This window comes from Petaurus breviceps, unplaced genomic scaffold, assembly GCF_028583685.1.
Source record: "Petaurus breviceps papuanus isolate PSGF00001 unplaced genomic scaffold, PetGlider_PUasm1.0 154, whole genome shotgun sequence".
NCBI classification, from domain to species: domain Eukaryota; kingdom Metazoa; phylum Chordata; class Mammalia; order Diprotodontia; family Petauridae; genus Petaurus; species Petaurus breviceps.
This window is the reverse complement of record NW_027185715.1, coordinates 10,419,620-10,447,018: the sequence shown is the minus strand read 5'-3', so window position 1 is coordinate 10,447,018 and position 27,399 is coordinate 10,419,620. Positions and strand designations below refer to the sequence as shown.

The 27,399-nt window shown below is 37.7% G+C and overlaps 1 protein-coding gene across 4 annotated transcripts in view; it reads right to left on the bottom strand.

The window, feature by feature from the left end:
- Positions 1-3,086: 3,086 nt before the first annotated feature.
- Positions 3,087-27,399, bottom strand: part of TBK1 (TANK binding kinase 1) — a 55,965-nt gene continuing 31,652 nt past the window's right edge. For 3 of the 4 annotated variants that reach the window (XM_069080805.1, XM_069080792.1, XM_069080812.1), the window contains 12 exons: positions 26,892-26,950; positions 26,051-26,142; positions 21,529-21,630; positions 20,400-20,466; positions 19,306-19,427; positions 19,134-19,210; positions 18,859-18,898; positions 16,733-16,834; positions 16,523-16,619; positions 14,909-15,015; positions 14,628-14,699; positions 3,087-4,899 (listed from right to left, as the gene is read on the bottom strand). In XM_069080805.1, the coding sequence (XP_068936906.1) occupies positions 4,848-4,899; positions 14,628-14,699; positions 14,909-15,015; positions 16,523-16,619; positions 16,733-16,834; positions 18,859-18,898; positions 19,134-19,210; positions 19,306-19,427; positions 20,400-20,466; positions 21,529-21,630; positions 26,051-26,142; positions 26,892-26,950 (989 nt within the window). In that variant the 3' untranslated portion in view covers positions 3,087-4,847. Of the gene's footprint in view, positions 4,900-6,570; positions 6,994-14,627; positions 14,700-14,908; positions 15,016-16,522; positions 16,620-16,732; positions 16,835-18,858; positions 18,899-19,133; positions 19,211-19,305; positions 19,428-20,399; positions 20,467-21,528; positions 21,631-26,050; positions 26,143-26,891; positions 26,951-27,399 lie in introns of those variants that run through there. The other variant, XM_069080800.1, reaches the window with a different exon arrangement.

Below are 27,399 nucleotides of genomic sequence, written 5' to 3'. Positions count from 1 at the left end.
CTTAGTAGATACCTTTTATGAGCCCTGAAGATAGGGTTTGGGGATGACATACGTTCTTTCTTTACCATTTATACTTGTTTAGTCCCTTATGATTGTTCATTCTTATTTTTTATGTTTCACTTGAGTTTTGTGTTTGTGTTTCAAAGCTTCTATGTAGCTCTGGTCTTTTTTATTTTTTTAAGTCAGGAATGTTTTCAAGTCCTCTATTTCATCAAAAATATTTTTTCCCCCTTGTAGGATTACTCTCAGCTTATTGCTTTCCAGAATACCATAGTCCAAGCTCTCCATTTCTTCATATGATAGTTGCCAAACCTTGTGTGATCCTAACTGTGGCTCCTTGGATTCTTTCTGGCTGCTTGAAGTATTTTTCCTTGTCCTGGAAGCTCTGGATTTTGGCTACGATGTTCATGGATTTTTTTATTTTGGGTTTCTTTCAGATCACCAATGTATTCTATTTAGGCTTTTTTCAGATACCTCAATGATTCTTAAATTACCTCTTTGATGTTTTCCAGCTGCTTTTTTTTTTTAAATATGATACCTTATGGTTCGATTTTTCAGTAGTAGCTTTTTCACTGCTTAAATATGTCTTATGAAGTCACTAACTTCTATTTGTTCCATTCTAATTTTAATAAAGTCTTTTGCTTGGGTAAGGTTTCATACTTCATATGGAATTCTCTTTTCACTTCTTTCTTCCATAGCTTTCAATTCTCTTCCAGTTTTCTCTCTGGTGCTGTCATGTTCTCCAAATGTTTCCACTGGTACTAAAACAAACAAACCTCTCTTGTGTAATTTCTTTTAGTATTCCAATTGATGTTATGGCAAGCTGTGAGTCTCTTTAAGGGCCTTGCCTGTAGATATTTTGGAATCTTCTTCTGAGTTTGTCTTGAGAGCTCCTATAACTGTAATAGTTCTGATATGGTAGGATTCTTTGCTCATTTCTCTAGACTTCCTGCCTTTGGACTTTGTTAGGGCCAGACTGTGCACACTTCTGGGTTTGCTTGGTTCTCTTTTCTATCTTGTCTCTTGATTTCTCGGAGTATTTAGTGTAGTGTTATTCCAGGAACTGAGGGATGGAGGGACTCAGGATGGAGTCTTGCTAGCTTTCAGTGTGTCTAAAATCCCTGATTTAGAGCTAAATTTTAGCACTGCTCTCTAGGTCTGGGCTTCTGTAATGCCAACCAAAGACAACTTCCAAGGTTCAAAATACCAGCATAGTAGCCCTCCATTTCATTCAGTTACAAAGGAAGAACAGAGAAAAATCAAAATGCAGCATTCCCCAAGTGTAATTCAATAATTTCCAAGTACTACTCCACCCTTGGAAAGTACATTGATTTAGTCAATCACAAAGCCCCTCTTCTCAAATGGAGATTAGTTTCCAATCATAAACAAAGTACATTCATTTGGTCAGTTACAGAGCACAAAAAGGCAAAAGTTTCCCACTCTTGGATCACAACTGAATTATAATTATCATCAGTTAATGCCAAGCACCTTCTCAAAAGGGGCAGTAGAGAACACAAAGGCCATCTACCTGTTTTACAAAAAGGTTAAGATATCACAGCATTTAATACCCAAAGAGAGGTCTTTTCTTCATCTTGACCAGAGGCAAATCTCAGCAATCTCTGTTCCTGGGGAGACAAAGCTTAAGGAGGACACAGGATACATTGCCAGTGTCCTCATTAATTCATTCTCTGCCTGCAGAATCAGTCCTAGGACCCCCTGAAAACATACAGGATTTCTGTAAACATACAAGAATATCCTTCTTCAGGGCTTCTGAACCAACAGCAAGGTTCCAAGACCTCTGCAACAACAGCACTGTCCTTCACCAGCTGACAAATATGGCAAAACAACATCAAAACAGAGAGACAAAATACTGGCATCACAGCCATGTCCCCTCAGTCCTTGGCAGCTCCAGGTAGCAGCTCTCAAAAGTCCTGGGCAGGGGCGGCCAGGTGGCTCAGCGAGTAAGAGCACCGGCTCCAGTGTCGGGATGACCTGGATCAAATCCGGGCTCTGATGCTCAGCACCACACCCAGAAATAATAACTGGCCGTGTAACCTTGAGCAAGTTACTTAACCCCAATTGCTTAAAAAAAAAAAGTCCTGGGCAGCTTGAACTGGCCCTCAGCAATCCTCTCTCCCTCTGCCTCCATGATACTGCTTCCAAAAGTTCTTCTGCCTCTCTAAATCCATGGCACCAGCTCCCAGTTCAGCCCTCTCTTTTCATGTAAACAAGTCCATCCCACAAGTGGGATTCACAAGCTCTGGGTTTTAACACTCAACCGGAAAGCCAATAGAAGGGGATCTTTCAATTCCATTACTATTACAGCTTCCTTCCCTGGGTATTTCATGCTAAGTTTCAGACTGGGTGAGCAGTTGGATCTAAGACCCTGCTTCACTCCTGGAGTCAGAGCAGGCAGTTGATACCTGCTTCCTCAAAATTGAGATTTGCTCTGCAACAGATCTGGTATCTCTTCTTTCCCTGGTTCAAAGCCTTGGTTCTCTTTCAGGTTCTGTGATTGGGTGTAGCTACACCTGGCTAGATCCCATACTCAGGGTCTTCAGACCTCATCTCCTTATATTGACCTGAGCTGAAAAACTGACTCATTTTTTTTTTTTTAATTTCCTAATAAGAACTCAGAAGCATATCCTAGATCTTCATGGAATAGTAGTGGCAGGAGGGCTTGGCGGTACTACTTCCTTTTGTACCATCTTGGCTGATCTCCCTGCACTCTATAAAATTAAGTTTTAAAAGCAAAATACATCCATTGCCTTAAAATATTTTGGACTATGATTATATATTTATGGGGTTAAAATGAGGAAACTAATGAAGTCTAGCTTGTATGTCACTAAATCCTGTGGTGAAAAATTTCTTCATCTAAGACACTGATGACAGTCCCCAGTGTAAAGTGTCTCTGATAGTCCTTGCTTAGGGTTGGCTATATAAAACTTAAAGATGTAATAAAACAACATTCAAGAGTATAAAATTTTAAAGCATCTAAGTAAAATTTATATGGTCAAGTGACCTTTAAAAAAAGTCAACAAAGAGTAAATATGTCATTTGAAGAAAAACACACTCAGACCATAAAATTGATTGGCTGTTAATGCTATATTTAAGTAAATAAAGCCATTCACTCATGCATTTATTTAATGAATACATGGGTATCTTAAACCATCCCCATACAATAATCATTTTTCCAAATAAAATCTTAATACAATGTCAGTTTTTTAAAAATTGATTTATTTCCCACTGCTGTTTTTGCCAGGGAATCATGATACACAGACTGATCAAAACAACACTCACAGATATGATATGTCTGAGACCAAAATTAATCATTACAAAAAATTATTGGTGGAATAATAAAAGTAAGTGCTGAGCACAACCCTTCTGTTTGCAATTCTTGGAAAACCTTTCAATGAGAACCCTCTTTTTGGGTGAAAGGGATTACTTTTTCAAAGACCACAGTTTTGTTTCCAACCTACACCTGTGCAAGCCTACATTCTAGCTGAACTACCTTTCCCTTTACTAGGATTACTTCTGTTTTTGTGCGTCGGCTCATGCTGTTCCCTTACCTGGAACACCCTTCCCCTCACTGTGCTCAATTCTTACCTCAAATGTCATCTCCTTCAAAGCATTCCCTGACATATACCGTTCCATTTTCCTCAGAAGAAACTTCTGCCTCTTCTTTATATGTCTTTCTAACTATTTGTCCTGTATTTGTTATTTATTTCTGGTCTTACCTGATCTCATGTCCCTTACTAGACTATTAAATTCTGCAAGGGCAAGGATTCTATTTTATTCTTTTCTGTATTCCTTACACAGTTAGTGCTCAATAAATATTTGCTGAATGAATTAATCTTTACCAAGTTTGCAAAACCTCTGCAGATATGAGACAGAAAACTGCTTTTCTACTTGAAGATCATTAAGAGTATCATTTACCATCATCACCCATATAATTTCTTTTTAAAAATAACAATTTTTCTCATATGAACTATATGCACATACACACATTCTTCTCATAAAAACAAGTTAATTCACTAGCTTTCATAAAATATTGAGCAAAATTAGTTTTAGAAAAGATGATAGGAAATGAATACATTAATTTATTTCAGCTGCCCCTTGTTTAGGTTTTGTATTGAAATCACAACTAAGTTTTATGGCTATCAGAGGTGGCTGGGTTTTAATAATTCAACTGCTAAAAATTTTGCTTTAGATTTTATCTCAAAATAATCAGATGATTTTCCCAGAGTAAACAGGGACCTGGGCAACTTGTATCCTGAAAATAATGTCATTTCATTTTCCAGCTAAAAATATGATCCTAGGATCCTAGAAATACACAAGTTCAGTTCCCAATCTGCACAAAAGGCAAGAAAAACAACTTCTTCCATTCTTGCCCTTGCCCCCAAAATTATAACCAAAAGTCTCATCAGCAATAAAAACTCTTCCATTTCTGAATTTTAAGGATTCAATACACTAATTTACAATGTAGATTTGGTTCCACCTAAAAATTCTCCATTAGATGCTAGAGCAAGCTATGGCTCATCTAGTCTTCTGTCAAAGTGGCTTAGAAATCACAATTTCCCTATGTATTTATCCTGGCCATGTACTAGTGCTCACTGAGGTAAATTTCCTCACTTGATTATAAATGTTAAAAGAGAAAAGTACATTTTAGCAGCAGCCAAAAATTTATATATTTTTATGTATTTACAACATGGTACATATTTACATGCTTGTGTCAAACACTGAAATAAGGAAATAGGAGGACACTTGCAGAGTCACTAACATTTAATGCCCCCAAAGCATTTTTTCTTGTGCAAATTGATTAAGGTTTTTTCAACCTTCTCAGAAAGTTAGAGGCAATCAACATTCCGAAGGCCACCATCCATAGTCAAAGCGCCAAATCTGAAACAGAAGAAAAAGTAAATCTCCCAAAATTTAACTGATCATTAAAATATATCTGAGAAGAAAACAGCACATATTTCTGTAAAAAGTTTTTAAAAAAGATGAACTTTAAATAGTTATTCACTTATGCTTTATCCCAAATCATAGCCAGAAGCTTTATATATATAAAGAGAGAGAGAGAGAGAGAGAGATTAAAATCAATGAAGCTTTAATAATAGGTCCTCTGACTTTGACAAGCAAGCTACAAACAAGCATAGGAGATTCTGCTTATTAGAAAATGGTAATTTTATTCCCTTAACTCGATAATTAAAAATTATAAAACCATTTTAGAAAGTACCATTACCTCATATTTGAAAAATGCCATATTTTTTTAAAGAAAATTTATTTTCTGTACTGCTTGTTTCCCTCCCTCAGAATGCATATATTTTTTAAATAATTCAAATTTAACATGGTAATTCAACACAATTCTGCTTGTCTGTCTGCTTCAAGTTTCCTTCTGGTCTTTTCTACTTATTTTAAAATGATTCAATAATACTCTTTTCTTTAGCCTAATATTTTACCACATAGACACAGACATATATGTATCTCTATATACACACATGTATGTGTGTGTACATATATATTTCTAACTTCCTTATCTTTTTGTTAGATTTGTATACGTCTAAAAGGGAAACAATGAGTTCTTCATATTATCATTTTTTTCTGGCTACTTCTCCCAGTAATTCAATTAACTTTTCCTTCAAGTACTTATGTGCAATGACATTTTGTGTATATGTAACTTTTAAGAAGCAGAAAACTGCACCAAGCCTTTGGGGATACTTTGTACTGATTTCACCATCTATGGTACCTTTACACATAACAGTTTCCTTTCTTATTAACTTTCTATCTGGTCTGAGATAAAGATTTCTAGCACTGTTCTTAAAAAATATTTACCTGAAGTATAATAAATCTAACTCCTTATTTTAATAAACTATGAATTTTTATGTCTCAAGCGTATTTTTTATAAACAACACTTGGCTGCATTTTTCTTTCTATACTCTATTTTATGGATAAATTCATCACATTTTTGGTTATGACTTAATTGTGTTATTTCTCTCCATCATAATCTTACATGGTTTCCCTCTACTTTTATGTTTACCTTCTATATAAAGAAGAGAATGTAGAAATAGAACAAAAGATTAACACAAGAAATCTGTAAGTAAAGAGAGCTGTTCCTTCTCCTTTGCATCTTTTTTTTTTGGAGGGGGGAAGGCAATTGGGGTTAAGTGACTTGCCCAAGGTCACACAGCTAGTACCCGTGTTTCCCCGAAAATAAGCCCTATTGAGATTGCTACTGTAGTGAAGGTGATCCCCTGTGCTACACGCTACATTATGGTACCCTCTGTATGCACCCCCCCCCCCGGTGAAACACATGCCGCACTCCGAGCTGCATCCAATCAGAGGTGCAGCAGTGAGCGTGTCATCCTGTTCTTCCCCAGTGATTTGCTTGCTGGCGCCATTGAGAGCAGTGCCACGGAGGAGAGCTGAGGCAGGACAACATAAAAACCCAGTATGTAAGCGGGAGTGAGGGGGCATGATGGAGGATAAAAAGGGCATGATGGAGGAAAAAAGAAGAACTCAGGAGGCATGATGGAGTGAAAAGAAGGACTGATGGCCATAATTTTATTATTCTGTCTGTTTTGACCCCCAGACATGAGTACAAAAAGGAAGAGCTATACTGTTGAGTACAAGAAAGCAACTGTAGAGGAGTCACATGGCAAGAATCTTGCAGTTTTCTGTAAAGAAAAACTTTTGGATCTTCGAATGGTCAGAAAATGGAGAGCAGATTATAATAACCTCAATCAACAGGTGGATGAGGGAAAAGGGAAAAAGCGCAGGTCTGGATCAGGTCAGCAGCCCTTATATCCTGACTTGGAGATCCTCATTGGTGAATGGATTGCTGACAGAAGAGCAAAGGCCTTGGTTGTGCGCAGGGCTGATATTCAAGCATTTGCCCTTTCAATGGCACCAGAGTTTGAAATGGTCTCAGAAGGATTCAAAGCATCACAACACTGGTTGGACGGTTTCCTTCAACGGTACAGGTATGAACTGTCCCTAAGAAGATCAACAACACTGTTTAAGCTGGAAGATGCTGAAGTTATTAAACGTGCACTTGCATTCAAGTCCTTTATTGATAGGATCGACATTTCCAAGTACCAAACCTGCAATATGATTGCTATGGATGAAACTGCAGTGTTTATGGGACAAGGATCTCAAACAACAATTCATCACAGGGGTGCAACGTCAATCTACATTCCCACCACTGGCTATGAAAATGCACGGGTCACCTGGGTTTTGGCAATTCGTTTGGATGGAAAGAAAGCCACACCTCTAATCATCAATAAGGGCAAGAAAGATAAGATTGAACGTGTATCTGGCATTTACGTTCTTGAAACCGAAAAAGCCTGGTGTACACAAGCCGTTCTAAGAAAGTGGGTTGATTTAATGCTGCCACTTGTTATGCGAGGTAACCAAAGAGGTCTGATAGTCTGGGATTCAGCCAGCACTCACCGTGCTAAAGAAATGAAGAACTTCCTTGCAGAGAGAATAGATCAAGTAATGATTCCTGCAGGAATGACTGCCTATCTCCAGACCCTTGATATTGCAATAAACAAGCCATTCAAGGACCATTTGCGCATGGAAGTCAATGACTACATTGAAAATAGAATGGAAAGAAATCAGCGTGGAAACTTTGTGAAGCCCTGTCTGCAAGAAGTCGTGACTTGGGTGAAGAAGTCATGGGATAAAATTACTGACAGCTGTGTCGCCAAGGCACTACGAGCAGGTTACTTGGACAAGACATATTCATTTAAAGAGAGCTATATTGCTGGACATGACAGATTGGGTCCACTTCTTCTGAAGGAAATGGAGGCGCAAGACATCCAGGACGGAATTCAGGGTGTGGACACCTATGACGATGTTGTTGAAGAAGATGACATGATCATTTTTGAATAAAGGTACGTTTTTTTGTTCACATTTACCTGTTTATTAAAATTGCTGTCAATGTTCATTAAAATAAGCCCTCCCCTGAAAATATGCCCTCTGGTGTTTTTCTGTCCAAAAAAAAAATAAGACAGTGTCTTATTATTGGGGAAACACGGTAAGCGTGTCAAGTGTGTGAGGCCAAATTTGAACTCAGGGCCTCCTAACTCCAGGATCAGTGCTCTATTTACTGTGTCACCTAGCTGTCCCTTCTCCTCTCTTCTTAAAGCCAGACCCCAACTCTAATTCTCACGTGTTGTTCTTAATCATCCTTTATGATCAACCCTTTGAAGCTTCCTTTTTGTTCCACCCTTCTGAATTTCCTTACAGCTGTTAAGGGCTCCACTATCCTCATTACCTGGATTTTTTCATCACATTTTACCTTTGAAATATCTCTTAACCCCCCTTTCTCTCTCTTGACAGCACTATCACCACGGTGCTGCCTCCTATCACCTCACTCCTGGACTACTGCAATAGCTTGCTGGGTGATCTCCTTGCCTCAAGGAGCTCCTCACTCACTGCAGTACATCCTGCACTCAGCTACAGGTCTGACCATATTACTCCTCCCTCCCTCTCATTCAACACAGCCTAGTGGCTTCCTATTCCTTCCAGGACCAAAAACAATCTCCTATTTGGTTTTTAAAGTCCTTCATAATCTGGTCCCTCACTGTTTTTTCCTAATCTTCTCACATGTTACTCCACATACTCTACAGTTCAGGGACACTGGCTGCTTCTGCCATTTCTAACACAATACAGTCCTTCTCCTGACTCCATGACTTTGCAGTCTTTGTTCCCAAGCCCAGAATCCTCTTCTCCACCTCTTGGCTTCCTGAACCTCAGCTAAAATCTCACCTTCTGCAAGAAGCCCTTCCTGGGCCTTAATGCTAGCGCCTTCCGCTCTATTATCGCCCACTTACCCTGCTGAATACAGAGTCTGTACATCGCTGTTTGCATGCGCTCTCTCTCTCATCAGACTGCGAGCTCCCTGAAGGCAGGTGCTGCTTTTTGTCTTTCTCGGTATCCCCAGAAGTTTTAATGCCCGACACACGGTGCATGCTTAATAAACGCTTGTTGACTTGACTGAAGTTTGTTTGCCTTGTGACCATTTGCTCCCTGAAACTATTTTTCCTCTTCTATTCTCCACTACTCGTTCCTTGTCTCTCTTTCTGCATCACAGTTAAGACTGGTATATTTGACACTAAATTCTGTATGATTCCATTTCTGTGTCTAATCCTTTCTCTGTCAAGTTCAAATGAGTAGGGCTGTGAGACCCCTGCTCTCCATCCCCACTTTCTTCTGTGTTACTATACTCATCTTTTCACATATACCATTTATATGAAATAGCAAGTTCTGGGGAGCGGAGTCAAGATGGCGGAGTAGATACAAGACTTCTGTGCGGCTCTCGCTCCCACCTCCTCTAATTCATGTAAAAAATGACTCTAAACAAACTTTGGAGCTACAGAACCAACCAAATGACAGAGAGAAGCTAACCTCCTGCTGAAGACAGTCCAGCAGGCTGGCAGGAAGGGGCCAGCGCAATGATCTGGGAGCCACGCCCAGCCCCGAGCTAGCCAGAGGTTTTAGCCTCAAGGTGGCCACAACAAGCAGCCGGCTGGAGGGACTCCAGATCACCAGTAGCTGTGGCAGTTTCCAGAATTATCAACCCATAGATGCTAAGGACAAAGTGAGAGGTCAGTGCAGTGTGGACTCTGGGAACCAGGAGTCTGGGAGTGTATTCAGGCCTTTGGCCCCAGGGCAAAAAGTGGCTGAAGCACAGTGGCCATGCAGCCGTGCCGTGGCTGCTTCAGAGCTCCTGGCCTACAGACTGTAGGGGGACCAAGCGACCAGTCTGAGGGGTAATTGCTCTTGCTTTAACCAGTCTGGGTCTGGATCACTATGTAGGGTAGAGGGCCTGGGGTGCGTGACCAGTTTAACTAATAGCTCCGGCAGCTGCGAAAACCCCAGCAATTGGGACAAAGCTCCCCTCTCTGGTAGCAGAGTTCTACTGTCGCAAAAAGCTGAAAAGTCAAGTAATTTGAGTGGTAACATGAACAAGCAAAGGAAGCAAAGCAAGCACAACAACCCAACTCTACACTCCTATTCTGGGGACAAAAAGGATCAAAGCATGGAACAGGAGGAAGACAGCAAAGTCAGAACTCCTGCACCAAAAGCTTCCAAGAAAAATACAAGCTGGTTACAGAAAACAGAGGAGCTTTAAAAGGATTTTGAAAACCAAATAAGAGAAGTGGAGGAAAAACTGGGAAGAGAAATGAGAATGATGCAAGAAAATTATGAAATGAGAGTCAACAACCTGACTGAAGAAAATAATACCTTAAAAAATAGACTAACTCAGATGGCAAAAGAGGCTCAAAAAGGCAATGAGGAGAAGAATGCCTTAAAAAGCCAAATTTGCCAGATGGAAAAAGAATCTCAAAAGCTCACTGAAGAAAATCATTCCTTCAGAATTAGACTGGAGCAAATGGAAGCTAATGACTTTATAATAAATCAAGATACGATACTATTAAACAGATCCAAACAAATGAAAAAAATAGAAGTCAATGTGAAATATCTGATGGGAAAAAACCACTGACCTGGAAAATAGATGCAGGAGAGATAATTTAAAAATTATTTGGGCTACCTGAAAGCCATGATCAAAAAAAGAACCTAGAAATCATCCTTCAAGAAATTCTCAAGGAAAATTAGCCCTGATGTTTTAGAACCAGAGGTCAAAATAGAGGTTGAAAGAATCTACCAATCACCTCCTGAAAAAGATCCCAAAAAGAAAACTAGGAATATTATAGCCAGGTCCTAGAGTTCCCAGATCAAGGAGAAAATATTATAAGCAGCCAGGAAGAAACAATTAGAATATTGTGGAAATACAATCAGGAAAATACAGAATCTGGCAGCTTCTACACTGAGGGATCGAAGGGCTTGGAATATTATATTCCAGAGGGCAAAGGATCTGGGATTAAAACCAAGAATCACCTACCCAGCAAAACTGAGTATCATGTTTCAGGGGAAAATATGGTCATTCAGTGGAATAGAGGACTTTCAAGCATTCTTGATGAAAAAACCAGAGTTGAATAGAAAATCTGACATTCAGATACAAGAAGCAAGAGAAGCATGAGAAGCTAAACAGGGAAAAGAAATCATAAGGAACTTATCAAAGTTGAACTATTAACATTCCTACATGGAAAAGCGATAATTGTAACTGAAACTTTTTTCAGTAGGAAAATAGTTGAAGGGAATGGAAATATATATATATATCTCAGAGGATATATGGGCATATGAATACATATGTGAATGCATGTATATATGTGTACAGGTATACATAGATAAAGGGCACAGGACCAATTTAACAGAAAGGGATGATACTTAAAAGGTGAAATTAAGAGGTGAGAGAGGAATATAATGAGAGGAAATGGGGAGAGGCAGAATGGGGTAAATTAACTCATATAGAAGAGGCAAGAAAAAACTGTTACAATGGAGGGGAAGAACAGGAAGGCAAAAGGAAATGAGTCAACCTTATTCTCATTGAATTGGGCTTAGGGAGGGATGACATACACACTAAATAGGGTTATCTCACCCTACAGGAGAGTAGGGGGGAAGGGGATGAGAGGAGGGATGATAGAAGAGAGGGCAAGTTGGGGGGGAGGGAAGTTGGAAGCACACACTTTTGAAAAGGGACAGGATCAAAGTAGGGAACAGAACAAGTGGGGGAAGGGATAGAATGGAGGCAAATATAGTCAGTCTTTCACAATATATCCACTATGGAAATGTTTTGCATAGCTACACATGTACAACCTATATTGAACTGCTTATCTTCCCAGTAAGAGTGGGTGACAAGGGAGGAAGGGAATGATTCTGGAATTCAAAGTTTTAAAATTAAATGTTTAAAAAAAATATTATTATTATTATTATTTTACATGTAAGTGGGAAATAAGATATACAGGCACTAGGGCACAGAGATCCACCATGCCCTACTGGAAAGTCAGAGGGGGCATGGGGGAAGATATGGGAAAGAGCAGACTGGGGGAGGGGATATTTAGTAGGATCGCTGTTTTGGGGTGTTGGATAGGGGAAAAATAGTGAGTAAAAAAAAAAGAAAAATTTAAAAAATTAATAAAAACATGTCAGTCATGAAACTAAGAAGATTATCATCAAAGACTGCTATATAATATTTCAGACATTCTGTTGTGGCAATATAAGGTAAGTGAAAAAAAAATTAAGTTAAACAAAAAAAAATTTTGGTAATCAGTTGTAAAAAGTAGTTATAATTTTGGTAAGAAAAAGTTGGCTGAAAGTTAAAAAAAAAGAAAGAAATGGCAAGTTCCTTTTTTCTTCCCTAGTGTATTACTTTATATTCTCTTGAAACTAGCATAACAGAATAAAATTGCAACTCCCTTGGTGATCCTCAAAGACATTAGGATTCCAAATGAACACCTTTCTCTTTTCTTCCAAATAGAACCTAAGAATTTCACTGTCATTTAGTCCTTCTTGATTGCTCAAATCAGGAGGGGCTATACATTCCTTCCTAGGTTCTTCCTGACTCCTGTGTTTTGATTTCTAAGTTTCTACTCTGACTTTTTATCAAGAGAGACCAAAAATCCTCTTATCTATTAAGGGTCTATTTTCCCCCTTTAGGAGTATGTTCAATTTTAAAAATGTTATTAGGCCTTTAGTTCTTGCCTTTCAGAATACTGTATCCAAGATTTTTTTCTCTTTTCTTTCTATTCTGTCTCATAGGTCTGTGATCCTGATTATGGTCCCTCACTACGTGATCTCTTTCTTTCTGGATGCTTTCAAGTATTTTTTCTTTGGCTTGGGAGTTCTGGATTCTGCCTATGATACTTCTGGGTATTTTCCATTTGGAGTTTCTTCTCACGAGGTAGGTTCTATTCTCTCTTGTACTCTGGTCCTAATAGATCTGGGCAGTTTTCTCACTTTCTGAAATATGGTATCTGGTTTTTTTTTTTTATGTGGTTATGTTTTGAAGGAGTCTGATATTCTTAATTTGGTATCCCTAGTAAGACCCCTCTACCTGCAACTCACAGGTTTCTAGATGACTTTTGGTAGAATTCTGGACTAAATGGAAGAGCTTACTTCTGTTTTCTTTATCAGTCTGTCTGGGATTTTAAGATATTTGCCTGAATTTATGAGGGAGAACTGGACTTCTCTACAACCTCTTATATTACTATCATAACCAGAAGTCATTTCCTTAAAATTTTTCAAAATATTTTCTCATATATTATTATTTTGGGGAGGAGGCAAGTGGGGTTAAGTGACTTGCCCAGGGTCATACAGCTACTACCTAAGGCCAGATTTGAACTCATGTCCTCCTGACACCAGGTTTGGCACTCTATTCACTGCCTTACCTAGCTGCCCCTCATATACATTATTTAATTCTGTCTTCACAATGACCCAGTGAATAATACTTTTGTGCCCATTTCACTTGAAGGAAATCCAGAAAGAATCAGCACAATATAGACCTGGAAGAGAAGTTAGAAATCAGCTTGTTCAACTCCTTAATCTTTTAAATGAGGAAGCTGAGGCCTTGAGATGTTAAATAATTTGTCCAAGGTCACACAGCTCATTAGATACAGAGCTAGAACTAGAACTCCAGTCTTCTCAGTCTAAATGTCTTTGCACTACACTAGAGTCTGAATTTTGGACCTACAACATAAGCTCAGGATTTAACTAAGGCAAGCCTTATGTTTACAGAGGTCTTCAATAAATTTCTACATATAGCTAACAAGTTTTTGGTTTGTTTTTTTTTTAAACTAAGTTGGTCTCTTTGAAACTCAAATCTTATAATGTCCTCTCCTGGTCTTTAATAACTAGATAAATACAGTGCTTGAAGCACCAACAAAAATGTGTGCCAAAGCTACAGGGGGGATTACTCTGATATAGGAATCAAATGTTGTATAATAGTCTTGGACTCAGATGACCTGAATGTGAATTCCAACTAAACGACCTATCAGCTCCATGACCAAGTTTTCTCATTTGTTATTATTATAGAGACTACTGGCATACTGACTGGCAGTAACTAGTACTCAATAAATAGTTGTGGGAATGGACTCAAGAGGGGCCAGGCATAATCAAAACAACTCCCATTTATGAGAGCCTGGTAAAGCTTGGCAAGCCCTTTGTCACACTGTGAAGTAAGCAAGGCTCCAGTCAGATGCGGATGGGTTCCTGGCTCTGTCAGCTCTGCCCTGTACTCAGCTGCTGGGATTGTTTATGCCTGAAGGCGCATATGCAGCTGGCTTACTAAGTAACTGTTTGCACTATACTCTTAACACCCAGGGATTCCAAAACAGTACCTAACAAGTAGCTCTGATTTCAGAAAAAGCAAAATGATTGTTGAAATGAGCAATTTTTACATACAATGTGAAGATGATTTTGAATCAACCTGCTACTGATTTAAAGAGCTAATATCAACAAATAATTATGATATGGAATCCACTGTAAAATTATTTATTATTTTCCCCCACAGCAATTGAGAGAAGTCAATAGGTATTACAATCTCTTCAGATGAATAATGAGCAACGAAAGGGGTCTCACATTAAGTTAGAGAAAAGCCTGAAGTAGACTGTACCATATATCCCCCATTACTGCTTAGCCAACGATCCACAAATATCAAAATCTGTGCCTATATTTAATTTAGGAGATATTTACTGTGGGATGGAGGGGGAGAAGAATCTTACCTCTCTAAAATATGATTGTTCTCAGCAAGTTCTTTAACAACACCTTCCATCTCTTCCTTCAATTTCTTCATGCTATAAAACAAAAACCAACAAGTACTTCTCAGAATTATCTTTATAACATGAAATTTCCAACTGCAGATTTAATCAATTTGCAAATAATGTTAGGCAGTGATTCTCAAGCAATTTTGAACTTTATCCCAGAATTATTTACTAATATCAAATACTAAGAACTAAAAATGGTGACAAACTGAAAATTAATCACTCAAATGTGAACTTCTTACCCAAGGGTCATTTCCACTAGTGTGTTGGAGCTCGGATAAATGGGAGCCATGGTATGTTTTATTCCACTGGAAGCTGCAAACAATTTCTGAGGCAAAGTTTCCTGTAACTGAAATGTAGAAAAGGTATATATGAATCACAAAACAAAGAGCGACAAATTCCCTACCACAGAGCTCATTCTTATCCCTTCTAATAAAACTATTAACTTACATTTAGAATCAAAGCTGCTGGTGTGACAACATTTATTACTCATACAAAAATCTCATCATTTTAAGCGGGTACGTGAAATACAGAGGCAAATGTTTCCAACAAAGATGTTTTAATTATACAAATGTTTTTCTTCTTCGCAATCTCAGCTCCTTAAACATTGTAAATGGTTATTTTTTAAATAGTTAATTGTTTTTAAATGAGATGGGACACCTGGATATTTTGAAACGTGGTTGTATATGTCATTGTTTCACTTTTAATTCCCAAAGTACTATTCAAGCCAGTGAGCATCATTAAATGCCTGTTTTTACTGTCCTCAAGGCTGCAAACTATAACACTTACATTAACAGTATTTGTCAGGATGGAGTTCACCAGCTTATAGGAAGGCACACATTCAGATCACTATGTCTAGGGGAAGGGAGGACATTTTGGGTATTAGGAGGAGTCAGAAAAGACAGGATCATGTTGGATGTGTGCAAGGAACAAAGACTTCTACAGTTTGGCTGGAACACACAGTGCAAGGAATAATAAAAGTTACAGATGGAAAGGTGAGGGGATATCAAAATCATGGAGAGCCTCTAATATTAATATAAAAAAACCCTGGGAATTTCATGGACATAAAGGAGTCATTAGTGCTTCCCAGGCACAGGCTTGACACGATCATGAGAGTCATCAAGAAGGCTGATCTGGTAAGACCAAGAAGAATAGACTGTACGAAGGAGACAGTGGAGGCAAGAAGATCCATTCGGAGGGTACTGCAATAGCCTACGCAGTGATTTTAGAAGAGAACCATCAAATTGCAGCATTAGATAGTAACCTTCAAGGTTATCTAGGCCAACTTCTCTCTGCAGTATGAATACTGTCTGTGGTGCCTTCAACAAGCAGTTTCTGTGAAAGACTCTGGCACTCACACAGAGAGGTAGCTCATTTTATTTCATAAATGTCAGCTTCTATTTTTATTCATCCTATATTCTAACTGATGGTAATATATACCGGACAAGTTTAAAACCACACCAAGAATTCTGGGACACCCTGTGTAGATCAATGAGAAACATACTTTCCTTCTGGATGTAAGACTCCTGCATGCCTCCATACCAGGTATCCTCCCTCCCCAATCCCCCTTTTCAACTTCTTTTTATGTGCTGTTTTTCATCATTAGCTTCTGAGCTGCCTGAGGGCAGGGACTGTGTTTTGTCTCTTCGGATCCCCAGTGACTGGCACATAGTAGGTGCTCAATAAATGTTTACTGACTGACCGAGAAATCAGATTAAGAGTTAGGTATAACCCTGTGCTGTTTCTCCTACTAATTACTAAAATGAATATTCTCAAATATTGTTTATCCTAATTTAATATCAGTGGTCAAGGGGAAAAAGGCATTTTTTTTTTCCCAATCAGAAAGGCTCCAGTACCTCATTAGTATAGTCCTGGTACTTTGACACTTCTTCTTCCATATCAAAACACTGATTAGTTAGAGATGACAACTGTTTCCTTAGGTGAAGCATCTTTCTGAAAATAAAATGAGTTCACTTAAAATAAGCAAGTTACTAAAATAGATACGAGTTCTTATTAAGTAAAAGTACAATTATAAATTGTAAAAAATAAGAAAAGGAATGTTTTACCTCATCCATTCTTCTGCCTTATCCAAAAAGGTTTCATATTTCTCAACACACTCGTCAGTAAAGTGGCTCATAGCTTTTGTTGCATAAAAATACAGTTTCTGCCTGTAATTTAAAAATAATCAATGAAACTGCCTCCCACAAATTTCTTAATTCTTACCTCACACCTTAAAAGTTTACTAGACATATAATGCAAAAGAGTAAAATTAGCAAAGGGGGAAAGAAACCTTTTCATCAGTCTTAAAATGAATAAATGTATATTTGCATCAGCAAACCTTATATATTACACATTCCAACCTTTTAGCATGATTTTTGTTTTTGAAAGCTTTTATAGTAATAGTGGAACTTAAATAGGAGGAAGAAAGAAGATTAGATCATATCTGGCAAACTACATAAGGGCTTTCAATGATCTCAATCTGTTCCCTATTGCCTGAGTCAATCTTTTTTAACACTGATGTTCTCCTGGTGAAGATCTGGCTGCCAATCACATTATAACTCCACAACTTCAAAAATAAATACCCTCTTTGACCCAGCAATACTGCTTCTTAAGGCTGTATCAAAGGAAAAGGACCCAAGTGTACAAAAACTTTTTGTGGTGGCCAAGAACTAGAAATTGAGGGGATGCCCATGAATTGGGGAATGGCTGAACAAGTTGTGGTATATAATGTAATGGAATACTACTGTGCTATAAGAAATGATGAGCAGGCAGACTTCAGAAAATCTGGGAAAGACTTATATGAACTGCTGCTGAGTGAAATGAGCAGAATCAGAAGAACACTGTACACAGTAACAGCCACAGTTTGCAATGACTGATTTTGATAGCCTTAGCCCTTCTCAGCTATGCAAAGACCTAAAATAATTCCAAAGGACTCATGATGGTAAATGCCATCCACATCCAGAGAAAGAACTATGGAGTAAGAATACAGACCAAAGCAGACTTTTCTTTTTTGTTTTGTTGTTTTGCCTTTTTCATGGTCTCTCCCATTTGTTACAATTCTTCTATACAATGTGACTAATGTGAAAATGTGTTTAATAGGAATGTATGTGTAAAGCCTGTATCAGACTGCATGTCCTCTTGGGGAAGGAGGGGGAGAAAATTTAAAACTTATGGAAGTGAATGTTGAAAACTAAAAATAAATTTTCAAAAAATTCCAAAGGACATGTGCACTGGCAAGATGCCTGATGAGTACAAATAGGCTGCAGCATCTTACCAATGATGACTAGAATACAAGAAGTGAAAAAAAAATAATATACAGGGCATGTACAATTGGAAAAGTCAAGGAAGTCAAGTAATGAATGGGAGAAAAAACAGACTGACAATCAGAGTACACAGACCAATCTGGAACACAGAATGTGTGAAGACGAATAACATTGGATAGGTAGGTGGGAGTCATACTGTGGGAAGGCTTTCACTGTCAGGCTGAGGATTCAGTATTTTATTTGGACAAGAGGGAGCTACTAAAGATTTTTGAGTAGAGAAGTAAAATGGTCAATTCTTTTTGTATGAAATATCATTTTGGCAGCTGTGTGGATGATGGATTAGAGAGTGGAAAGTATGGAAGATGGAATGCCAAGTGACATGGATATGGGATAAACTTAGGCTACCTGCCTTCGTTTGAACAAGGATCCAAAGAGTAGCAAATATTCTCTTTTTGAGTCACTTACTCTCTGGCAGTGACATTTTAAAAAAAAGTATGTGTGACTCAGCCAAAATAAAAGGAATGTGGTTTGACATGTGATTTTACACCAGTTATAATCAAAAGTCCATGCTAATAATACTTGAAGCTACCGGGAAGTGAACGGCGAGGCAAGCACTGTTCACTATGATTTGGTGAATAGCAATAAGAGAAGTCATAAAAAAAGAGTATGGGGAGTAGAAGCATAAAGTTCTCTTTCTGCCATTATTTCGGTGGTGAAAGCGTCATTCAATATAATTCAAAATTTCCCTTCCACTTCATCATTCTGTTCCAGAAATGTCAAGGACCTTAATGTACTACATACACATAGCAGGCAGCCTTATTAAGTCAAGGTTAAAGGAGAATTGTTTCTATGAAAAATCATAGTAGCAGGATAAGCAAAATGGTGGCAAGAAGTAACGTGATGACTAAAAGTGTAATTTAGGCACTTACTTGTCAAATTTGTGAATCTGTTCTTCATTGTAAGCTAGTCCTAGAAATAAGAATTTATCACATTAATTTTGTTAATGAGAATCTCAAAATGTTGCAGAACTTCTTCTGAGATCATGTAGCTCAAAAAGCCTAAGAACTTAATTTTTCTAAAGATATCTTAAAAATAAACTATTTCCTTTGAGCAGCTATTACTAAGAATCACATATCTTAAAATAACAATCACTACAAGCAATTCAAATTGACTCACCAAATAAAATAAGTTAAAATTTACTTACTACGTTCTGCTTTGTCTTTTTTGAACTGATAGTAAATCTCTGTAATGCAATTTAGCAGGACTTGCAGTTTTTCTACACTATTCAGAAAAAAAGAGATCAAGAGTTCCATTGTAGTCAGCGTGGCAAAAGGCAGGTAACAACAAAGAGCTAAGCAGATAAAGCTTTTACTTACTTTCGGTCTTTTGGATGTGTTCCTTCCTGGTTTGCCCAGGTATCTGCCAATAATCCCCCAGGAGATAACTTGCTTTTGATATCCTGAAGACTGGTTTCTATTGTTCCCTGTGAGCTGGACAGCTAGAGAAGAGTAACAGGTTTGGGATTAGAGTGTCAAAAATCACAATGATGATGATCCTACTGGGGACAACATCTATGTATCAGTCTATTCTTGCTCAGCAGACTTCAAATCAGTCATTTCCATCTAGTAAGGACAAATTCATCATTTGTTTTCTTAAGATTTCTTCACTGCTTTAGTTTAAACTTTTACAGATGAGGAAGCTGAGGAAGGTAAGAGAATAATGGATGTAGTCAAGGTAGTTATTATCCACACAGTATAGAATGAGCACTAAGAACGCTAAAGTGGGAGTGAGAAGGCAGGGTCAACGACATGAGACAAATTACTTTTCCTCTTTGTCTCTGGGTTTCCTCGACTACAAAGTCTGGCTGCCTATACAACCTCTAAGGTTACTACCAGTTCTAATTTCATGACCCATTAGTCTGCTAGCAGGCCTGAACCACTAACACAGCCATAGAGAACACAGGCTCATCTCTGCACCATGATGAGGCACTATATGAGAACCTCAGATTAATTTCTCATTTATTACCTACCCTGTCATTCCTTTCTCGATAATTTCAAGAAGTAACCTGCATTTTTAAGCTTGGTTTGTTTGTTTAATCAGAAAGGTCAAAACAAGGGAACATGATGTAGAACACAAATGGACTAGTGATTTGATATTAGGCAAGTCACTGCCTCACTGAGACTCCATTTCCCTTTTTCTGGTAAAATGAGGGAGGCGGTCTAGATGATCTACAATGCTGTTTTTAGCCCTAAAATGTTACAACTCTAAGAAAAGGCTTAATTAGCAGGAGGAATTTGGGTAGAATAGAATCTATCATTGACATTTTTGTTTGCTCTGGGAGGATATGGAAGACTCTTTTTTCAGGTCTTTAAGATGGCTTGGATATAGGTAGATTAGAAGCTTATCAATCTGAGTTTCATTGCAAAAGAAGGACTATGGATTTATGGCTTAAGATCTGATAATTACTTACTCGCAATAATTTAGTGTGTATGTCTGAGATTTCACCTTCCAAATCAATCTGCATCAATTTTTCATATCTGTTCACAATAAAAATAAGTCACCAGGAAAAAGATTGAGCGACACATTTAAACAATACAATACATACATATATATGTATTTTTAAAAAGATATTTAGAAAAGTTACATTTAAAGGTTAAGAACATCGGAACCACTTACTATTCTATCTAAGAATCAAGAAAAAGTGAGACAGGGGCGACCAGGTGGCTCAGTGAGTAAGAGCACCGGCTCCAGGGTTGGGATGACCTGGAGATCGAATCAGACACTTAGCACCACACCCAGAAATAACTGGCTGTGTAACCTTGAGCAAGTTACTTAACCCCAATTGCTTAAAAAAAAAATTGTGAAAGAAAAGGTGAGACATATGGCTGCCACCAAACTCTCAAGAGAATGATACCTTTCTAAGAGAAAGAAAATTTCACATTATTCTAATGTAATCCTGTCCAATAAGATGGAAAATGGGCATGTTAAATTCAATAATAGACAGCTTGAGGCTACATATTCTGAGATATTTAATTTCAGTAATTACTTAATAGCAATGAAAGATAAATACATAAAAGGTAAAATAAAAAATTTATTATATTATTGCCTCTGCAATATAATGTAGACTACGTTTAAGAATATGAAATCAAGACAGTCTAAGATAGGGTTAAGATGAACAAGAAATGAAAAATCAGGATTATCCCATAGCTCTGTAAAAGGTACTAAAATAAGATTTTATGGTGACTACTCTTTACTGAAGACTGTAAGATTTTACTTTCAGTGTAGGGTTTTTGGTTTATAAGGTAGGAGTTAGATGTCTTTATTTTCAAGGTTTTTTTCCTTTCTTAAAAAAGGTAAAAAAAAAAAAAACCACTACTGACTTAGTATTTAATTCTTCCTAAACAGTACTGATATTGTTTCCCTATCATAGCCATCTAACCAACAAGAACTTTATTCTTAATACTCATAAAAGAAGTTATTTTAAAAAGAGAATTAAAATAAATTTTTGAGAAATTTTATCATATTATGACAAGGACACCTAAGTATCCTGGCAAATGTAACATTTTAACAACCAGAAGGAAGGTGGTTATCTTACTTACATTTTCACAGTTTTTTCAATGTTCCTGATACAGAAATCCAGAGCAATCACAACTTCTGTCTTTTTGTGTATGGTTTCATTATAATCTTCTTTAATCAGTTCACTGTAAAATAATACTAACCCTATCAGTCCACCTAAAGAGTCATTGGATTTTCTTTTTTCTACCACTTATAGTAACAACAGCTGTTAAGAGAAGTACTATCTTTACAGATCATATTTAATACTATATGCATACTTTATAACAACATTCTTAACATATATGAAATTTGATTCTGATTTTGGGGAGGATACTATTAAAAAATATATCTCTAAGTATTATTACAGCACTTAATTTTGTAAGCCTTACTGTTGGTTGGTTTAAAATGTTTTAGAATTTGGGAGTTTTATAATTCTATGAATGCAAAGTACACTGATAAATTTATTTGGCATTCAATTTATATGCTACTATGGTTTATTTTTCCTCACTGGAAACACCTGATATGACATTCATTGCTTTTATAACTAAACCATTAATTTGTTCTCCAAAAATGTAAAACCACATATGTAACATAGATGAGTTTTCTTCTTTTCCATAATTTTTTTTTTAATTGTAAAATCTGGGGTGACTAGGTGGCGCAGTGAGTAAAGCGCTGGTCCTGAAGTCAGGAGGACCCGAGTTCGGTTCCGGCCTCAGACACAACACCCACCCACACACACAAAAATGCTAGCCCTGTAACTGTGGGCAAGTACTTAACCCCAACTGCCCTCCAAAAAAAAAAAAAAAAAAAAAAAAACCCCAACTGTAAAATCTTAATACTCCTATGACTCATTAAGTTAATAAAGAAAAGGAACAATTTTATGGGTCACTGGAAAACCCACTTGAATGGAACAGGTAATAAGTGAAATTGAAAATTTCTACTAATAGTACCACCCAAATAAATATAACAAAATGTTCTAAGTTTTTCCCCTTAAAATACAGGAATTAGTTACTAAAAACTTAGTGATGATAACTCCCAATACTTCTGCTTCTTTACCACTCATCCTCTCCTTACCTCTTGTAATCTAGTTTGTTTCCACAACTCCGCTCAATATACTCTCTCAAAGACTACAAATAACCACCATTTGACAATTCTAATGGCTTTTTTTTCAGCTTTGTTCTTGCTCTACCTTTTTGTAACCTCTGACACTCCTGCCCACCACCCCTCCCCTCTGCATGCAGCTTCTTCCCTTAGCCCCAGAAACATTACATTCTCTGGACACCCTTCCTATTTCTAAGTGCTCCTCATTTGTTGCCACCGGTTCCCAAACCTCTAAACCGTCCACAATTATCACACGCACTCTCTCTCTACCCCCTTCCCTCCAGGCTCCCTTTGCAATCTCATCAACTCCCAATGATCATATCTATGCAGGTGGTGATGGGGTACCTGGGGTCTAGGTCAATTTGTGGAACCAATTTGTAAAACCAGTCTGTGCAGTTGTAACTGCAATCTGTATTGTACAATTGTAATCTGTGATATCCCTTTCCCTGCCTCGGGCTTTGCCCCTTCCCCCATCAGCACTTGGCCTAGGCAACACCTTGTGACTCCTTTGTTCTTACTTAATCTCTTCATGTCTTCTCAGGTCTGGCCCAAATCTCATCTAAATTGTCTATGAACTAAAGTCACAAGTTCCTCTCAGTCAGCTCTAACCTTTATCTATGCACTGAGGTCCCTTCCCTCCATCAGGTCAGCCCTGACAATGGCAGCCCTACCCTTTAAAAGTAAAAGCATGTATCCCTCTCACTAGCAGGTCCCCTAAAGGACTCTTGCCCGCTTCTCATAGAAGCGTTAACAATAAACTTCTACAACTCTCACTCCAATTAAGCCTGAGACCTTGAATTCTTTCCAGACTCTATAGCAGGTTTTCTCGTCTTAGATAAGATCAGAGTTCCTGGTGAACCTAGAGCGAGCCATCCCTCATCAGTGGCTCTTAGATCTCTCCCCCCAATTTCTTCTGAATTTCAGGTCTGTATCTCTTAAATGCCAACAGAACACTCCTATGTGACCAATTTCAAACTCAATGACATTCAACCTTTTATATCTGTCCCCAAATCTACACTTTTCTGACTTCACTGTCAGTCATACCACCACTCAGTCAGTTTCCCGTTGTAAAACTGGTTTTATCTTTGACCCTTCCCTCTCCTTCACCTTTCATATCCAGTTATCACTGTGTAGACACGGCGCTACAATGTTTTTCACCTCTATCCCTCCCACTGCCATCATCACAGTCCAGGTCCTAAATTCCACAGGACGGGCTACTACAAGAGTTGCCTAACAAGGGTTCCCTTGCCCATTTCCTCATGCTCCTCTCCAACAGCCTTCCCACTGCTGCCAGACTAATCAAAGAATCTGAGTGTTGCAAAGGGACCTCAGTGACCCCTAATTCACCATCTATATGAAAGGAATTCCTACAGTAACATACCTGACAAATGGTCCCCCAGCCTCTGCTTGATGACAGCCAAGGAGGCACATGCCCTTAACTCTCTAGGCAGTCCATTCCACTTTGGGACAGTTCTAATCCTTAGAAGTCTTTCTGAAATCAAGCCTAAATCAGCTTCTTTGCACCTTCCACACGTTGCTTCTGATTCTGCTCTCTGAGGAAAAACAGAACAAGCCTAATTCCTCTTCTACATGAGAGCCCTTCAAATACTTGAGGGGGCAGTCATGTCCCCTGAGTCTTTTCTGCTCCAGGCTAAACATTCTCAATTCTTTAAAGTGACTCCCATGTGACACACTCCCATGTGACATAGCCTTTACTATCTTGGCTGCCTGCAGCTGGATATTCTCCAACTCAATATCCTTCTTACACTATAATACCCAGAATTCAACACAGTCCTCCAGAAGAGATCTGACAAGGGCCAAGTAGGATGAGATTGTCACCTCCCTATTCCTAGAAGCTCTGCCTAAGCTCTTGATGCAGTTCAGCATTTTGTTAGTTTATTTTTTTTTGCTTGCCACATCACAATGCTAACTCATGTTGAGTTTGTAGTCCGCTAAAACCCAGAGATTCTGTTCAAAATAAGTGCTGTCTAATCTTTGTATACTTGTGCAGTTAAGTTTTTGTCCCCAAGTATAAGACTTTACATTTATTCCTACGAAATTTCATCTTATCTTTCTTTTGCATCCTGCCACTCTTTTCTCCCACTGAATAGTATTGTATTTTTTTCCAGTTACACGTAAAGATTGTTTTCAACATTTATTTTTATAAGATTTTGAGTTCCAAATTTTTCTTGCTCCCCAAGACAGCAACAATTTGATATAGGTTATACACATACAATCATATTGAAAATACTTCCACATGAGTTATGTTGTGAAAGAAGAATCAGAACAAAAAAGGAAAAACAGAGAAAGAAAAAAGCCACCCCAAAACCCCCACAGTGAAAAGAGTATGCTTCAATCTGCATTCAGACTCCATAGTTCCCTCTCTGGATGTATATAGTTTGGAACTGTCTTGGATCACTGTATTGCTGAGAAGAGCCAAGACTATCAAAGTTGATCATCACACAGCATCGCTGCTGTTATTGTGTACAACGTTCTCCTGGTTCTGTCCACTTCCCTCACTCAGCATCGGTTCACTTATCATTCCTGATAGGAAATCTGGAGAAGCTATAAATGTCACTATGGTCTTTTATGGTCTCGTAGTCAGACTCATAGTCTTACTCTATCCAGCTTGGATACTCACCCATCCAATCACATCTTGTGGCCCTTCAAAGGAAGAGTCAACTATTTAACCATGGTATCTTTTGTGAGAGGAACTCTTCCATGGCATAACCCTTGGAAAGAATGTTCTTGCCAATCCATCAATCCTATGGCAGCATTATGTTAAGTTATCCGTCTCAAATTTGTGTCATTTGCAGATTAGAAGAGCATGAACAGGCCCTTGGGATATGCTACCAGATACAACATGTCACCTGACATTGAACCATTAAGAAGGATTCTTTGAGACCTAACATAAGACTAGAAGGATATGGTAACAGTGTTAATAAAAGGCATACTTTAGGATGCAAGTCTAACCTTCTGAGGTTGTCATCCTGGGGGATCATCCTACTTTCTAACAAAGGCTCCTGGTGGCATATTAATAGGAGGTCCTTAAATGTTTGCTGCATAAATGGATTTGATGAAATATGGCTATGTTCTTAAGGAATTAATTTAATCAAGTAAATTGTCCGTCTAAATTACTTGCTTAGCTATATGCATACTTGGTTGGCTAGAGTGGATCAGAGCTGTTAAGTGCAAAGTGCAGGGGGAGTATTTTGAGGAATTAAAATCATATTAGAAGGCAACATTGAGTGGATACTAAATTATCATACAAAATCCTTCCCCAGGAGTAATGAATGGCAACTGTATACCTAGAAAAAGGCAAGCATGTGCCTGGCTATGTGGGAAGAGTGATAAAGTTGTGCTAATCTCATCTCTTTGGGGAAAATGATCACATCATGTTACTTGACATGGTAATCTTGTCTCTTCATGTAAATGACCATTCTCAAAATTTAATGTATTACTTACATCAGCCATCGTATTCCTTTTCGCATCAATTCCTGATAAAGCAGCAAGGTACTGGCAACTCTACAGGCATAACAGACGACACCTGTTATTACCTAATGGGGAAAAAAAGTTAGTGATAATTGGGCTAATGATAATAAGCCATAAAAAATGGACACTTATGCAAAAATCTTCAAGACTGTTATGAGTGCTATTGATGAACTTCAAGCTCAATAATGAATTTACTAAATGCACAAGAAACTTAAAAGTATAAACACTGGATACTTAAAAAAAGTGTATAACCACACACATCAGTTATTAAGCAAGAGAATTCGATGCAACACATTATCAAAAGAAAATCCATACAGTTTTTTGATTATTTAAAAATAAATGCTCTAAAGTATTTCATAATAAAATATGGGACAAAGTGTGGCTCCGTATTAAACTCTAATCCACTCTGGCAAAACAAGTATGCATATAGCTAAGCAAGCTAAAAGAGAAAAGCCAAAGTCCAGAAAAGGAGTATTTCCCTTGTTGTATCAGGAGTCCATTGAACAAATTCCACTTTTCCTAAACTTTGGTTTGGTCTCTTTTTCATTTATCTTCTGTGGAGGGATTAGTACATTGTCTGTATTTTTGGAGTAGTCCATCTTTTTTTAACAAATGAACTCCTGTTTAGAACATTCATTTTTACAGAATTATACCTCAGGTAGATCAATAATATTTAAAGAATTACACCTTGTCTTGAGTAAATACAGAGACAAAGCTTATTTTAAAATCAGTAATGTTATTTCTCACTTTCAAAGATCATCTCTGAATGGAATATTCTAACTAAATTAATGAAATATTCTAATTAAATACTAACCTTAGCCATACTAGCATCACTGTCCAAATCATAACGTGGATGTACTTTAGGGAGTAAAACTAAAATGAGAAAAAAATTATTATTCATACATTAAAACATCAGTAGTAAACATAACTTCTAAAATTATTTTATCCCCCGCAAAGTAAAAACTTTCAATCTAACTGATGTTAACCACACTCAAGCTAATTTCCTCAGAAAAAACAATCACTTAAACAATGCCACATATATCATTTAATGAATATAAATCTTGCTACTTATTTAAACATCTAATAGGTGCCTATTCTGTGAAAGACACTGTGGTAGGCTGCCCATTCAAAGATAATGTCCTCTTCAATATATTTTCAAATTTACTTTTTCCAAAATTACTTTGTAACTTCATAAATCTCTAAAGATAATGGACTCAATTCTACTGTTGAAAGGTTAAAAAGCTTTTGGAGTATTGTTTTTTAACTTTTATACTTTTATGCCATGAGGATGCTATTGTGAAAAAGAAAAAAAAAAGAAAGAA